This window comes from Myxocyprinus asiaticus, chromosome 36, assembly GCF_019703515.2.
Source record: "Myxocyprinus asiaticus isolate MX2 ecotype Aquarium Trade chromosome 36, UBuf_Myxa_2, whole genome shotgun sequence".
NCBI lineage: Eukaryota > Metazoa > Chordata > Actinopteri > Cypriniformes > Catostomidae > Myxocyprinus > Myxocyprinus asiaticus.
The window spans coordinates 17,252,056-17,268,277 of record NC_059379.1 but is presented as its reverse complement, the minus strand read 5'-3'; the positions used below and the strand labels follow the sequence as shown (position 1 = coordinate 17,268,277).

General features: G+C 35.5%; 1 protein-coding gene across 1 annotated transcript in view; it reads left to right on the top strand.

Annotated features, from left to right (window-relative positions):
- The first annotated feature begins 2,457 nt into the window (after positions 1-2,457).
- Positions 2,458-16,222, top strand: part of LOC127426995 (src kinase-associated phosphoprotein 1-like) — a 35,584-nt gene continuing 21,819 nt past the window's right edge. The window contains exons 1-4 of the mRNA XM_051674271.1: positions 2,458-2,671; positions 3,457-3,562; positions 4,291-4,316; positions 4,554-4,670. Coding sequence (XP_051530231.1) covers positions 2,632-2,671; positions 3,457-3,562; positions 4,291-4,316; positions 4,554-4,670 — 289 coding nt within the window. The 5' untranslated portion in view covers positions 2,458-2,631. The remainder of the gene's footprint in view (positions 2,672-3,456; positions 3,563-4,290; positions 4,317-4,553; positions 4,671-16,222) is intronic.

The following is a 16,222-nucleotide window of genomic DNA, read 5'->3' as shown; positions in this document are numbered from 1 at the left end:
GCAGAGATAAAAAAAGACAGTGTTCCCTGATAAGGGGACAGAATAAAGGAGCAGGCGAATGCTAAAAGAGCTCTCTTGGGGAGTTGAGAGGTGCTGATGGCAGTGTTGGTGGTAGGAGATCATAGCAGGTTCCTCTCATCAGCCCAGGCCTGTGTTTGATACTGGGTCTTTGTCGCTCTTTCAGCTGTGCATTGTTGGGAGGTGTAATCCCCGGCAGATTACAAAGGCAAGATCCTTTCATATAGCTGGCCCAGCAGGCAGGAGGCAGTGCTCATGCTGGAGTGGAGGGCCAAGCTCATTCCTCTATCTACCTTCACAAGGGGCCATAGCTGCAGGGAGAGTGACGCAGGGGTCATTCGGTCATGTCCTCTCCTTGGAATTCTACTCCCCCTTCTCCATTCAGATGTTTTTTTTTTTTTTTCTCATGATCTCCTTCTACCCAGTACCTGTGCAAAATACCTTAGACCTAACTAAGAAATGTAGTATTACAGAACACACAACATGACCTCAAAAAATAAGTCTGAATTAAATGTTTTACTACGTTTCAACTGTGGAGTATCAGAGCTGTAGTACAGTACACGGTCCTTTCAAGCTTGCCTACGGAATGTTTTTCAGTCTACTGTTGCTCCTGTATTCCAACCATAAATATAGGACCAAAATTGAGAATTTTGTAATTAAAGAATAAAAGGCCAAATATATAAAAAGTAATGGGATTAACTTTTTTGTTTTGTTTTGTTTCCTTCTAAGAATTTGTTCCTTTTCATAGTCAGGTGTTACAGTTCACATACTTTTTCCTGTAAATATGTAATTAGTGGTGTCTGCTAAGGCAAGCACCACAACAGTTATTTTGACTTGGCCTGTATGCAACCACTCAGACCTCCCAATCAACCACCTATCAATGCCCTAACCAACCAGGACTGCTTTTTCAGAAGCATTGTAAGCCTAAGTAGATCGCAGAAACTATTGGTGCCAGTGGTCTCTATGATCAACATAAGCATGCGATGCTTTTGGGAAATGCAGCCCTGAACACTTTTGCAACCTCATAGCAATGCCCTGAGTTCTTTTGACTTGGCCTGTATGCAACCATTCAGACCTCCCAATCAACCACCTATCAATGCCCTAACCAACCAGGACTGCTTTTTCAGAAGCATTGTTAGCCTAAGTAGATCGCAGAAACTATTGGTGCCAATGGTCTCCATGATCAACATAAGCATGCGATGCTTTTGGGAAACGCAGCCCTGAACACCTTTGCAACCTCAAAGCACTGCCCTGGCAACCACCCACAACACCCTTGGATTGTGGCAGCAACTTTTGCACCGGAAAGCAGCTCTCACATTTTCTTCAGAAAATATAAAAATCTAGTATTACATATTATGGCATTTGGTCTTCAAAGCATGACTTAGACTGGTTATGTAGCTATAAAATAGTCAAAAAGTAATAGGCCTACACCTAGTGAGAATAGATTAATTACAACATTTCCCAACCATGCATGATCAAAATGAATAGTCCTTGGTCTGACTAAACGTATTAATATAATAACGTTTTAACATGTGATTTAGGCACTTGGTCATTCGTATAAGTGCGATGTGGTATCCTGGTAAGTGTATAAAACAAAAATTCGGGAGGAGCATGTTCCTGTCGATCACAATGACCGTACATAAACCGTCGCTTACCTCACTGCTGTAACAATTATTGGCATTGCTCCATCTCTATTTCTATCCTTCTATTATATGGTTCATTAAATAGTAGAAAGGGGGTATTTAGAGCACGTGTCGAGTCTCGTGCTTAAGCCCTCCATCATGAACAGCCTGTCAAATATGTTTACCGTATTTCACCTAGGGATGTAAATGTGAACTCATGAAAAGTAAAAACACAATAAATTGCTAATATCTCACCAGACTCGAACCAAAATTGCATTTCACAATGATATGGAAACCTTATTGAGACACAGTGGAACAAACTGACGACAGGCCTAGCAGTACAGCGCATTAAAGTTAGTTTTGCGTTCGATCGAACCTAATATAAACGTATGGAGTTTTTCAAAGTGGAGGAACCATTGTGAGAGCATAGTTACATATTTAGACCGGTGATGTTATAATGATGTTACATATGGTCATGACATAGCCTTAATAGTAGTAAAATGGTTGGGAAAACCTCTGATATTTGCTGCAATGTGGATGTTTGTGCTAATAGACAGCTGTGCAGTGAACTAGAGCACGGCCGGTTGTTGAAATTGAAAAGCAAAACACCTATGAAAAAAAAAATTTGTGGATTGTCAAAAAAATAAATATGGAGCAAAACAAAGGCAATTTCAGAAGTATTTTGTAGTATTTAAAATTAATTTCAGACTGTGTCTGAAAGTGGCATCAATATTGGTTATAATGTAAATCGGTTACATATCTTCAATGTGCTTTGCACTTCCTCTTCTACCCTCCGTGACCTTGTTCATGGTGTGTATGTGTGTGGATATCGCTAGCTCTTTCTTTCTTTTTTCTTTCGATTCTTTTTTATTACATACACAACGCATTTTGTGATGGACAAGTGATCATCAAATAAATCTATGACCTTTAATCGTTAACATCACATTTCATTAACTTTCATTTTTGGTGAAGTTTTAGCTACTGAGAAGATATGGGGACGGTAGCTGATGATATCAGACAACTATTAAAAGGTATTTTCTATTTATTCATCATTATGTTTTAGTTATTCATCATTAACTGAAAGGGATTCTAATTTATGTGATAAAAACCTTTCTATGTATAACCTTTCTGGTATACTCTGTCTACCATTTGTTGTTTTATTGTTTGTCTTCATTAAGAGGGATTTTGGCATTTGAAAAATGTGTCAAATTATGACTTGAAAATAAATTAGACAATGGCTTATATAATAGCAAATATAATTTTTAATGAGAATTATAAAATATCTTCAGAACATTTATCTTGTGTTATTTATACATTTTCACTGTTTAAACAGTTAAAGTTCTCCTTTCAATCCGTTGTAAACATGTCATTTTTATAACATTTTGTAGCTTATGTCTTTAAACTGAGACTACAGACCATTTTATGATTTCATTACTTTGTTGTTTTTTTTCCTGACTATTCTGCATTGCTGTGATTACCCCAGAGGAAATCAGTTTGTACAGAATGGTGATGCCATCAGATTGGCATCTTTGTCCTAACACACAGACAGGATGACTATTGTAATCTGAACATTCTGCCTTCTATGTAATTTGCAAGAAGAGAACACTCCTTTTACGATTATTTGCATGTTTCAAAACATGCTCTCTGGCATGCACACTCGTTCCATGCTTGGAATACAAAAAAAGTTGAAACAATTGTATTATTTTATTTCTTGAGCAAATTTAAGTTGAGAATGTTAGACATTTTGTTTGTGATTTGTGTTTGCTTATATATGTATCTTGTAAATATTCTTTAACATAACACCTATCTTTTTCAGACTGTGAGCTGTTTGTCTTTGAAATACTTCAGGATGAGAATCTCAGTGAAGCTGCTCAGGAATCAAGAGAAATTCTCCTACGAAATTTTCATGTCATCCAAAAGAGGTGAGAGATATCATAGTAAGTTTTTTTCATGAAATCATGAGAATTTTCAGAGCTGTCACATATATAATCTTGCATGCTCTTCTAGTTTGTACTACAAAATAAAGACAGCAAAAAGTTAATTATGTATAGAAGCAAATTATATCCAATGTGAGGCTCTGCGCTCCAATTAGAACTACAAATGAAATACAAAAGTTAAACAGACAGGAAGTGAATTGCACAGTTCTTCTATTGTTCTCTTTTTAGAGGCAAGAAGTACAATTATGGTGTTTTACCCGCTGGAGTGGTTTTGTGGTTTGCTGTGTTAAAACAAGGTGCATGTTTGCAAGGAGAACAAGCATACTTTTTTTAGCACCAGTTCACATAACAATTTAGCTGCCAAGGCAATATTTGCAATGCCTGCAGTGCATTTGCATATGTTACAGATACACATACAGTATATTCAACCTGCCACTTGATCTAACGGCTGTTTGATTCTTTTAGAATCTGTAGTACTTTCATTGCAAAGCTTAAAAGTTCATCTAGACTGAAAAGATAACCATTACAAGAGATTCAGTTGTAGCTGAATATAACCATAACATACAAATAGTATTTAAAAAAAATTGAGCATTGCAAAATCATTAGTTTTGTATGTTTGTAGTCACTGGCTTTATTCTTTATAAAACACTCTTCTCTGAAACTATTTTTTCAGAACAAAACACATTCAAAACACATCCTCTCTTGTTTTGCAGGCATCCACAAGAATTTCCCCACAGATGTAAGTGAACAGTTGTTGCATAATTCTAATTTATTAAATGCAGTGTGAATGAATAGCTCACCGACATTTCCGTTCAGATTCTGTCTTTCTCAGAACAAAAGTCAGTTTCACGAAAACAATTACATTTCCACCCACAGCATTTTCTTTTTAGGTACTGAATGATTTACTGCTGTATTCACTCATCTATTTTAACAAAGTTTCTGCTTATATGATGCTCTTTGCTTTTTTTAATCCCAGTTGAATCCACTCTTGAGGATAGTTCAGATGACAACCAGAGCTCCAGTGTGGGACGCTCTGCCCCCTCAGATGACATGTCAGTGGCCTCTGACTACCAGGAGGAAGGTGCCCCAGAGCGTGAGTACAGATCACTCTGTATGCATGTGTGTGGGCATGAGCGTGTTTATTCATATGTCTAAGGCATGTAAGTTGTGATGAGGTGAGACAGGAAACTCGTCTACAGCATCTTGAGCACATTTCTTAGAGCTACTTACTAGGGGTGTGGGGATTTCACTGGTGATGATGAAATACCCCTGTGGAGGTGTTTGGTAACAGATCACCCTCTAGTGGATTCCCACAGCCCTGCTGCTGGCAATGGGAGGTGTGTAAAGGGGGAATGGGAAGGTGGGCTTTTACCTCCTTAGAAAGGGAATGAAGAGCTCCCTCTAGTGGGAGGAGAGCCGGATGGAAGTGAGGGCATGTATGCTGAGGCATTGTGGGTCCTTGAGGTTAAGCTGTGGTATGTTTGCACTGTTTGCCTAAGTGTAACAATGGTTTTGAAATGTTATCTTTCTTGTCCTTCAGACACAAAGTAAATGTATGCTTAATTATACTAGAATTTTAAAAACGTGAACTGGAATGAAATTCAAAGCTTAAGGGGGGGGGGGGAAGAGAGATTGGATGCAGACTGAAAATGGCCAGTCAAAATCTGTGCATTGTGTTTGTTTCTGGTGTGCTGTGCTGATTGTTTTTACTAATGTGGGCAGTTTGCTGTTGCTTCAGGCCAGATCTGTGACTGATCATCCATTGCTACTCCGCAACCAGCTGGTCTTGAAACTCAAAACTGTACCTGAGGGGCATTTTATCAATTTTTAATCAGTCATCATACAACTGACAATTTGCAAAGGATCAAAAGCCTGCTTTGCAGAAAAGAGTAAAAAGAAAGAAATGAAGGGACATTCAATTCAATAGCACTGATCTAGTGACCAAATCTGAGATTCCACTGTAATCCGATAAAAGTCACAGATGACTTAGGACCCATTTGTGGACATACACATACAAGTCTTTCTTCTTTTAACAGTTTTGAAAATTTATCAGAAAAAAAGATAAGATTAAGAGATTGAGATAAAGAGCTACACATTTATTAAAGAAAACCAGTGATGTGATTGAAAAAATACAAAAGAATACTTTTTTGTCCACTTACACAAAACTGCTTACCACCAGGTAAAATTAATTCTTTATCATCTGATTTATTTTCTGTTTGTAATTTAGGAACAAAAGGGGTCAAAACTGTATGTGTTCCTTTGATTCGGTTCTTTGCCGGAAAAGGCATATAAGTCAAAGAGGAGTAACTCGAAGAAGATTCGCATCATGTCGCTCTTTCAATAAAGATAATGACCCACAAGGGCAAGTGCAGTTCAGGGTTCATGTTTAGTTCACCGGTTGGGAATCTCACATCAAACCCTATGAGAGGACATTTGGAAACTAAAGAGGAGAGCATTTGAGAGCACATGAAATTAGAACAAAACAGATGAATATGTTTATGAAGATTAAGGTCCAAATGTGTTGCTATTTCTGCAATTCAGAATTCAGATGTACTTTATTTTCTCATTTGCTGTTTATTCAATAAGGCCGCTCCATGCTGGGAACCCTTTACATTTTTTTTTTTTTTCGTTTTCAGCTCAAGTGAATGACAGAAAGCAAATGCACATTTGATGTGAATGAGATGGTGTCCTTGCATGCTGATATTTTCAAATTTACTCCATCGTAGTGGAGGGTAAATATATCAGGCATTCAATTCTTCCTCTTTTACTCACTCTGTGATGTCACATGCTTGCTTGTGTGAGGAAGGGAAATTGACTGTGTCTGCTTGTGCTCTAACCTGAGTGGAGGACGTGGGAGCTGTTGACTCATTGGTGGGAGGAGTCAGTGTTATTTCATTTAGCCAGGGCTGCCTCCCCATCTCCAGAGGGAGGTTTGACACTAGATTTGTTATAGCCGACAGGAACAGATGGGTGCTCTATTGTCAGGGCCCCTGTCTGTATGGTAATGTGAACTGAGTTTCACCCGCAGACCGCACGGTTGACCCCACCATGCCTGCAGCCTTCTCTGGATGACAGCGGCCCTGCAGCCGAGGATGGGATGCCCAGGGCAGGAGGAGCCTCACAGTGGGGTGGATATTTTGCCAGGTCAAGTTTAGGAAATGCAAAAGATAGAAAAAAACAATACAACATAAAAAATAAATAAATAAATAAAAATTCTCATTGCTTTGAATTGCCTAAGTAGTTGTAGATTTTTATGCCTGTGGTACTTATAGAAATTATAAAAAGAGAATATAACATTGCAGTGGTTTACAGATGCAAGACCTCAGATCTACCGATCATTACATCAATAACAAATATAGCAGAAACGTTGTATGGTTTACCAGTCTGATAGGAGTTTGTATGTTTAAAAGGCTACATCAATGTATGGGCTATCAAAGGCTGCACATGCTCCGGGCTCTTTGTGTTCCCTGACGTGATTTATGTTCAGAAACAAAAGCCCCTCTCGCTCCTGTTATCTTACCCCACCACAGCTCTACAGACAAGGCTTGATCAAAGCCAATCAGAATGAACACAAGGATTCTGAGTTAAGTTGTTTCTTTATCGCAAATTAGATCATCAAGATGTAAATTTGATTTCTTCAAGATCTTACAGGCTCTAAATTAATGGATGTGTTGGTTAGGTAATGGATCGGTGTAATTAATCTCTGGAGAGTCCAAAAAGATCTTGCATCAATGAAAAAGACATTTTAACCTGGCAATTAAGCGACCTCTCAAAAAACTAAAGCGATCAGCTTAACATGCAAATCTATTGTGTCATCTTCATCATCATCATGCTTACTGTCAATAATTTCAACAGTGCTCTGTCCTGCAGCCTCACTCTCTTCTTCCTTCTCTTTGTTCTCTTCTGTTCCTTCTAGACCCAATGCTTGAGAATGCAATATAAAACATGCAAAGGCATGTGGACAAACAGAGGAAGATCATATGACCACAATATATGCTAATAATCACCATTATAATACAGGTGGTGAAAAAGAAGGCCACATGATCACTCAAAGTTCATCAAAAGTGGCCCTTTCAAAAGCCTTGGCTATAAACATGTAGACAGTGCACAGTACCCACACAAACACAAAACACAATTAGGGTTACACACATACTGCAAAATAATGCAATAAATATAACTGATAACAAATAAGAAGAAAAATAACTATTTAAATAAAGCAGAATTAAATGTTATGGGTAACTCAGGCAGTTGTGGGAAAACTTGATTATTGTTTTTCACTGTAATTTTAACAGTAGTTCGCCATAAAAGTACATGTATTGTCTTGTTAAAAATAACATACATTAATGTAACTTCTACTTTTTTTATTTCTAAAAAACGTTTTTTTGTTTTTGCATTATTTTACTGTAAAATTACATGTAATATCTTATATATATTTTTTGAGGTATATGGTATTTACCTTAAGTTTATTACGTTTTTTATTTTATTTATTTTTTGCTGTAGCTTTTTACTTTATGTTTCAGTTAAAATTACAAAAACATTGTTTTTTTTTTTTTTTACAGTGAATGTGGGAACGGTCTTAACCTCATCCCTTAAACATAAGATTTCTGCCCTTTGCCTTGAGTGCCCATGTTTGGAGTGCTTCTTCCTCCCTACAGTAAACTTTTGACCCCCAGGTTTTGTTCTGGCCATTTCGTGACCTGTCTGAACTCTGTCTAGGGCAACTGTGTCTACATTATTGACCTCAAATAAAGTTCAAATAAAGTTTCCCTGGCTGGGACTGGATTATCATTTTCTGAAAACAACATTTCCAGATCTGCTACAGTAATGTAAAATGCATCCATCTATTCTGGTAGTCATCCATTAATTTCTTCCAACCACAATTAATATTCCTATGTGCTTTTTGCAGTTAATAAAAGTCAAGTATGAGGCATTGGCAGGCTTCACAGGGCACGTTAAATGACTTTGGCAAAGATGACAACATCTTTTTCCTCTGTTCCTCTGCACTGTCGTTTTCCCACCCTCTGTTTCCCTCCGCATTAATTAATTGAAATAGACACATTATTAGACTCGAGCATTCTTAGTGCATCACTGCTTCTGCAATAGGGGTTCAAAAGTTCAGTTCAGTCTCAGAATGCTATGATGCTGCAGCAGATGCTGATATTTGCTCTCTCACTGCCTCTTCTCCCTCACTGTCCATTTGTAATTTCACAGTTTCCCCCAAACATGCTCTTACTTTCCTTCTGCCCAATGAACTGACAATTGAGAAGAGATTTTCAACTGTTAAAGTAATATCAGTGTCAGTCACTGTATTCATCATGCATTTTCTCTCTTATTTTACATATTTAATTGTTTAAGAAAATATTGCATCTTTGTTCAATATAATATATAGAGGCCTAGTAAAAGTTACTGTGGGTGAGAATAGGAAGTCATTCATGATATGCAATGTATGAAACAAGCAGAATAGGAAGTCACAACCTTGAGTGTCTAATCTTCTTTGCAGCCTGTCAGTATCACAGACAAATGGCAAAACTGTTCAATGCTGTGGGTTCAGCTAGAGGTTAGCCTTCCCAGGTACCTCCAGCACTCTCTCTCTCTCTCACTTTCTCTCGCTTCTCTCCCGCTTACCCATCTTGCAAATGAGAATTTGATTTTTCTCTCCACTGGATTCCATTTCTGGAGATTGATGAAGTTTTGATGCAAGGCCCAGGTGGCCTGATGCTTTCATTGGGAAACAAATGAAAATGTGTGTAGGTGTGCTAGCCTGTACACCCACAGGGAAGGAGTGCTGTTCAAATGTGTGTCTGTTTTTAGTTTTAGCTGAATTAAAATTTGCTTTTGGCAAACATTGTTGTATTGCATTCTTAATATTTATTAGTTCTACATGGGTGTTTTGGAGAATGTGTATGAGTATTTTATGCAAGAAAGCTACATTCACTAATTGAGGACTTTTTTTCATCTCTGTCTTTAATGATATAATCCTTCTGACATTTCTGGCTCTTTGAGGTTCTGTAGTCTTATAGCAGTTTTTGAATGTTTTCACATATTTAAAATGACCAGAGGAGTTATTTTTCCTTGAAATGTCTTTCAACCAGCTGATTTGTCAGCCTGTGTAGGTATCGTTTATCTGTCCAAAAATGGAAAATATTATGTAAATTGTGCAATTTGCCATATGTTTTCCACTGATTGTTGAGACATGTAATAATAATCATAAAAGGGGTTCTTAATGAGTGAAAGACTATATTTAAGTGTGGGAGGTTAAGGCTGGCCTGGTAATGCATATTCTTGCATTACGTGATAAAACACAACCATTGGTAACCACTGAACCAAATCATTATCATGATGACTGACAGGACCATGATATGAAAGACTCCAAATTACAACAGCAAAAACCCTCCTGATGTTGTCACAAAATGAGGATTTTCGGTGGAGGGATTGTTTTTGTTACAACAATGTGATCTGTTCTCCAAAAGCATCTTCAGCCAATACAAACACTTATCCTGCTTTCTTGGATTGTTATAGATGGAAAAAATGACTGCAGCTTTTTGGTACATGGAATAGGCTACATTATTTAAAATAAAACTGTTTAAAAAAAAAAGAACTTCACTCACATGTGGCTGGATGAAGATTACAGATGTGTAACTGTTGGCGGTTGCAGTCCTACCATTTAACAAGGCTTTGAACTTTCTATTTATTTACTCAAGGACAGTACACACGAGGTTTCTTTAAATCCTGCATTGCATAATGTGTGGGCCACTTTACAATCAACATCCAGGCGCATTAGGCTACTTTAAAAGTATGTAAAGTATTTAGCAGTTGTTGTTGATCAAACGTTTTGATGAATATTAATGATTTTAATAATATTGTGATTAATAAATGAATGCAGGCTGAGACCACTGAAAAGCGCAAACGTAAGAGCGACGACGAATATCTACTATAACAGAAAAAAATCTCTAAACCAAAAAAATAAAAAAAAATAAAAAAAATAAATAAATAAAAAAAAAAATGTAAATTTATTTTCATATGCAAACGAAATATGATAATGCACAGAACAATATTTACTATTAGGTTAGAATAAGTAATGCATAATAACATGTCAATAATGGTATTTTCTAGCTTTAAAAAAGATAACTCTGATACAGGTCCAGTCTCCATTTATACGAAAAATATGTAGGCCTATAAATCAATCGAATTTCTTTCGAAAAGTTCAAACAAAGCCCGTCCTTGTGTTGATTTCTGGTATAATCACCTGGTATTTCACTGTCCACATTTAAGACTTTTTGTTATTTAATTACGTATTTATGCCTATGTGTTTATTTAACTATTAGTATTTAGGCTAAGTAACGTTAGAATGAACTAGCCTATGTTATTTCAACATAATCAGCCAGATTTATTAACTCAAGTGCACTCTTTTGCCATTATTTTGTATGATTTCTAATTTAGTCATCAAGGGGAATGTTTCGTACCTATGGTAACAAATAATATGACTTTATCTACAAATAATAATAATAATAATAATAATAATAATAATAATAAAGGATAAAATGATCTGTCGGTGTAAAAGACGAATAGACCTGAACCAAATAGTCAAAATCATTCGGTTTTGTCCAATAGTCCTATAGCCAACACGCACAATTAAGAACAGAGATAAATGTCATTATTTTATTATTCTGTAATTTGGTTATTATTATGCTATTATTTGTTTTCATATTCTATTAGAATTTTAGAAACATATGCTATATTTATTGCACTGAATTACTTTACTACAGTGTCCTAAAAGTTCTAGAAGTTAGTCCTTTTCAAAAACCAGGCCATACCGTTCACCTTCCCTTAACACGACGCCCTCTGGTGGGCTTTTAGCGTTCACCAATTTCTTAAAAAAATAAAATTAAAAATTACGCAATAAAGATACGTTATTTTTCTTTTTCTTTTCTCTTCTTTTCTTTTTATTTATTTATTTATTTATTTGTATTTTTTTTGTTAATAAGCTGAATGACAATATAAACAATTTTTAAATCCAATATCTGATCATTTTTTACGCACTCGTTCTCGGTTAAATAAAACAGACGCACAAATAACAGCTTTGCTGGAGTTCATCAGGCAGTCATAAATACCTGTTTGGCACACATGCATGTGGAACGTTAACAAACACGTCAAACTTTACGACCCGTGCTGCATTCCTGATGTGATCGATGCTCGATATCATGGATCTTGATTTGTCATATTGCGACAGTCGACACGTGCTGCTGGCATATTTCATAGGTCTATTGAACTGAATTGTTATGCATTAGATTGTGAATTGTGTTGATTTTTTAAAAGTTATATTATTGCGTAATTGTTGTGGTATTCTTTTCCTTTGTTTGATCAAACGCACTTCCATTTAAACCCGTTAAATCTATCTATTCCTGCAGTGACCTGATTTGTTTTTTCTTCTGTTATAGGAACGTCTCAATTTCTCCCCTCAAAATGTTTGCCCGTCATTCGTATCTTGTAAATGGATCCATAATTATACTGAACACTTGAAAGTAACAAAAACAGCAATGCAATGCTATATTTAAAATATATAAATCAATAAATATAAAGGAATTGAAATGTGTGGCATACACACTTGAACACTTAATAAATATAAATATGTAATTTAATATAATATAAATATAAAATAGGAATTTATTTTATAAAGTAAAAAAATAGGTAGAATGTCATTTTTAATCTTCATTTTCTTAAATACAAAACTAAATTGAGGTAAAAAAAAAAATATTTACAGTCTCTGAGTTTCTTATACAAAATAAGTAACTTTATTAATGTCCCCTTTTTTTTTGCAGAATTTATTTCAAATAGGAAGTTGGTCATATTTCTTGCTGAAATAACACTCACTTATTTTAAATGATATATTCTTTTTCGGTTGATTCATTTTACTTGCACTGGCCATAACCAACAGGCAACATTTACCTGAATTCCAAGCTTTCTCATGCCTCAGCTCCATTGGTTTAAGTACATTTCCACATCTCTCTGAACTCATTTTTCTTTTGCAGTAGTGTGTGATGATGACACTGCTTTCGAGTCATATCTCCTCTCCCTGTTGCACTCCAATCCACCTCTCTGCCATCTCAGGATTATGGTATTTGCAGTTAAACTTTTGAATGGATGTCATAATGTATGGGGGTAAAATTTATAGGGCTCTGGGCTCTCTACGGTGGGCCCCCTTTGCTTTCCCTACTCATTGCCGGACTATAAATTCTCTTGTACGGAGCGGTTCGTCAGTAGAAGAACAATGTTGTGGCACTAAAGCATGCTATAAATGGTTTCCCACATAATGGTTGAGGCCCACAATTGCATCTTTAAACAGAAGCTGACTATAGGTCCATCCTTGAATCTTGTAAATAATAAGTAATACTGCAAAACTGTTCAGGGGCTGCATGAATTCAGGTCTCGTGTTGTGAATAACAGATCCTTTTCATTCAAATCGAATCAGTTCTTGTTAAGGACAATTTAGAGAGGTGATGTTCAATTGAGCCATCCACCTAGGGATCGTTCTTGCTCAGTCTTTCTCACCCCCTCCCTCTTGCCTTTTCCTTTTTTTTTTCACACCCTCCTGATGTTTGCTATGTGTAGGCATTGCACAGAGGCCACTGCTTTTGCCTTTAATGAGGAAAAATGTGTCAATTTGCTGTTCTCTGTGTGCAGTTTGCCTTTTGGTGTGTTGTGGTGGTGTGTGTGTGTGTGTGTGTGGGGGGGGGGGGGGGTAAAGGATGCTCTGAGTGCTCCTTTTTTCGAAACAATTGCTATACAGGAGTGCGCAGTAATCCCACTCTCTCCATCTCTCCCTGATCAGCATTCCTCCCTTGACTCTCCCATTGGCCCCCCAGGGACCCTCATGCTCTCTGTTTCACCTCATCTCTGAGGTTCACGCCGAGGTCATCCGCAGGCTTGTGCGTCCCATACACACAGCAGTTTAGCTGCTGAAAGTCATGGAAAGAGCCACTGATCTGATGTCACCGATTTCTTGCACTGTTTAGAATATGGAATACCACTTTTTGTCTCATAATTTTAGACACCCCTTGCAGAATTTAAAAAATATGAGAGTGTTTTTTGCCCTACTTAACATATATTTACATATATCCCACACAACAAAATCTAAACAATTTATACATCATCCTGCTCGAAGGTTTACATTCCCTTGAATCTTCTTTTAGTGTGTTGCCTTCATGAGCATCAACGAGTGTTTGTATATGGAAAACCAAATTATCTTTTAATGTTCCCAGCATTACTTATCATAATTGAACTTTTACTAGTAAGAATTCCTAATAGAGAGCTCTGTAATTGAATTTTTACTAGTAAGAATTTCAGTTACAGGGCTCTCTAATTGAAATTTTACATAAGAATTTCAGTTACAGAGCTCTCTAATTGAATTTTTACTAGTAAAAAATCACATTAAAGATATGTTTAATTGCAGATCTCTGTAACTGAATTACAGAGCTCTGCAATAACTTCTTAATAATAAGAATGCAATTGTAGAACTCACTAACTGGAATTCTTACTAGTAAAAATCAATTGTAGAGCTCTCTAATTCAGTTACAGAGATCTGCAATTAATTTCTTAGTAGTAAGAATGCAATTGCAGAGCTCTGTAATTCAATTATAGAGCTCTACAATTACATTCTTATTAGTAAGAATTGCAATTAAAGAGCTCTACAATTACATTCTTACTAGTAGGAATTCCAATTACAGAGCTCAGCAATTGCATTCTTATAAGTATAAATGTAATTTTAGAGCTCTACAATAGTGATTCTTACTAGGAATAATTGCAGTGTAGAACTCTATTCAATGCCATCTCATTATGGTAATGGAGCCTCATGCATATTCATATTCATCTGGCTTGTATAAATTGGCAGGTGGGAAGATGTATATAAATATGTATTGGGGGGGGGGGGTGCACAAAATGTATTATAAATATACAGTATATGATTATATATGATATTATATCATATGTTATTATACATTTATTAAAAAGATTACAATCATTACAAATTCTGTTATAAAAAATAGTTTTGCTCGGTATTTCATACATTAGGCACAACTTCTGGATGTAAGAAAAACAATGCCAGGGTAAATGAACAAATAATACGCAGAAAAACATTTTATTCAATTTTCAAAAGAAGAAAGAAATTGCTATCCTCCTTTATGACTCATTAAAAAAAAAACATTAAAACTACATGTCTTTATGCTGATTTGCATGTACACCTCTGTACTCTTTGCAAACTTTCACACAATCTACACATTTACATTTGAAATATTTTGATAAAAAAAAAAAAAAAAAAAAAAAATTATAATTTTTGGACAAATCCACAAGTGTCTGACTGGCAGGTTTCTAAAAACTATACTGTAGATACTGCAGATCGCAGTGGGCTGTATGAGTTTCTGAAATTTGAAAAACTTTTTTCAAGAGTATACAAAGGTGAATTAATATAGTTAATTCATGTAAAATATATTATTTGTGTTTTTATCTCGATATTCTCTATAATCTTGACACTATGTGAATGCAATCAATATGTTTGCTAAATAAGCTTATAATTGTTTTTTTTTTTATGCTGATATCTTACCATGTCACACATGGCCTTTATTTTGAAATGTAGCCTACCTCAGGCGGTATCTGAAAGGGAAATGGGTGTAATTGCCTCTATTTTGCATCTAATGAATACAAGTTTTTACTAGTAAGAATGCAATTGTTGAGCTCTGTAATTGAAATTCTTACTAGTGAAAACTGAATGAGAGAGCTCTGTAATAAACCTTTTACTAGTAAGAATCAGATTGCAGAGCTCTTTAATTGGAATTGTTATCAGTAAAAAGGCAATTGATGAGCTCTGCAACTGCATTCTTACTAGTAACAATATCATTACAGAGCTCTGTAAATCAATTGTAGTGCTCTGAAATTGCATTCTTACTAGTAACTGTCATTACAGAGCTCTGTAATTGGAATTCTTACTAGCAGAAAATATATTGTAGAGCTCTCTAATTTAAATATTATTAGTACAAATACAATTACAATGAGTTATGCTGGATTTTTAATAGTTATGTATGAGTCCCTCAGTTGTCCAAAGTGTCAAAGCTGGATGTCAACATCATATAGCCACGTTGAGAAGAACCTAAACGTGCAGAAAATTCTGGGAAACCAAAGAACTTACAGTACTTGGAAATGTTTTCTTAATAACACTGGGCTTCACTGCTTAGTATAAAGCAGGGACAACTCATGCACAACTATCACAAAAGTTACAAATAGTCACTGATCATGGAGAAAGAGCATATCATTTTGAGAACCAAGGTGTATGTAAATTCGTGTTTGTGTGTGTGCGAGTATTTTATATATACAGCATATATATTTACAGTTTATATATATATATATATATATATATATATATATATATATATATATATATATATATATATATATATATTTACACTACCGGTCAAAAATTTTGAAACACTTGACTGAAATGTTTCTCATGATCTTAAAAATCTTTTGATCTGAAGGTCAAAAATATAATTGTGCCACCATACTAATTTATTTCATTATAAAACTAAAATGTAATTAAAATTCTTTTTTTTTTTTTTTTTTTAATTGATGACTTGGACCAAATAATAAAGAAAAGCA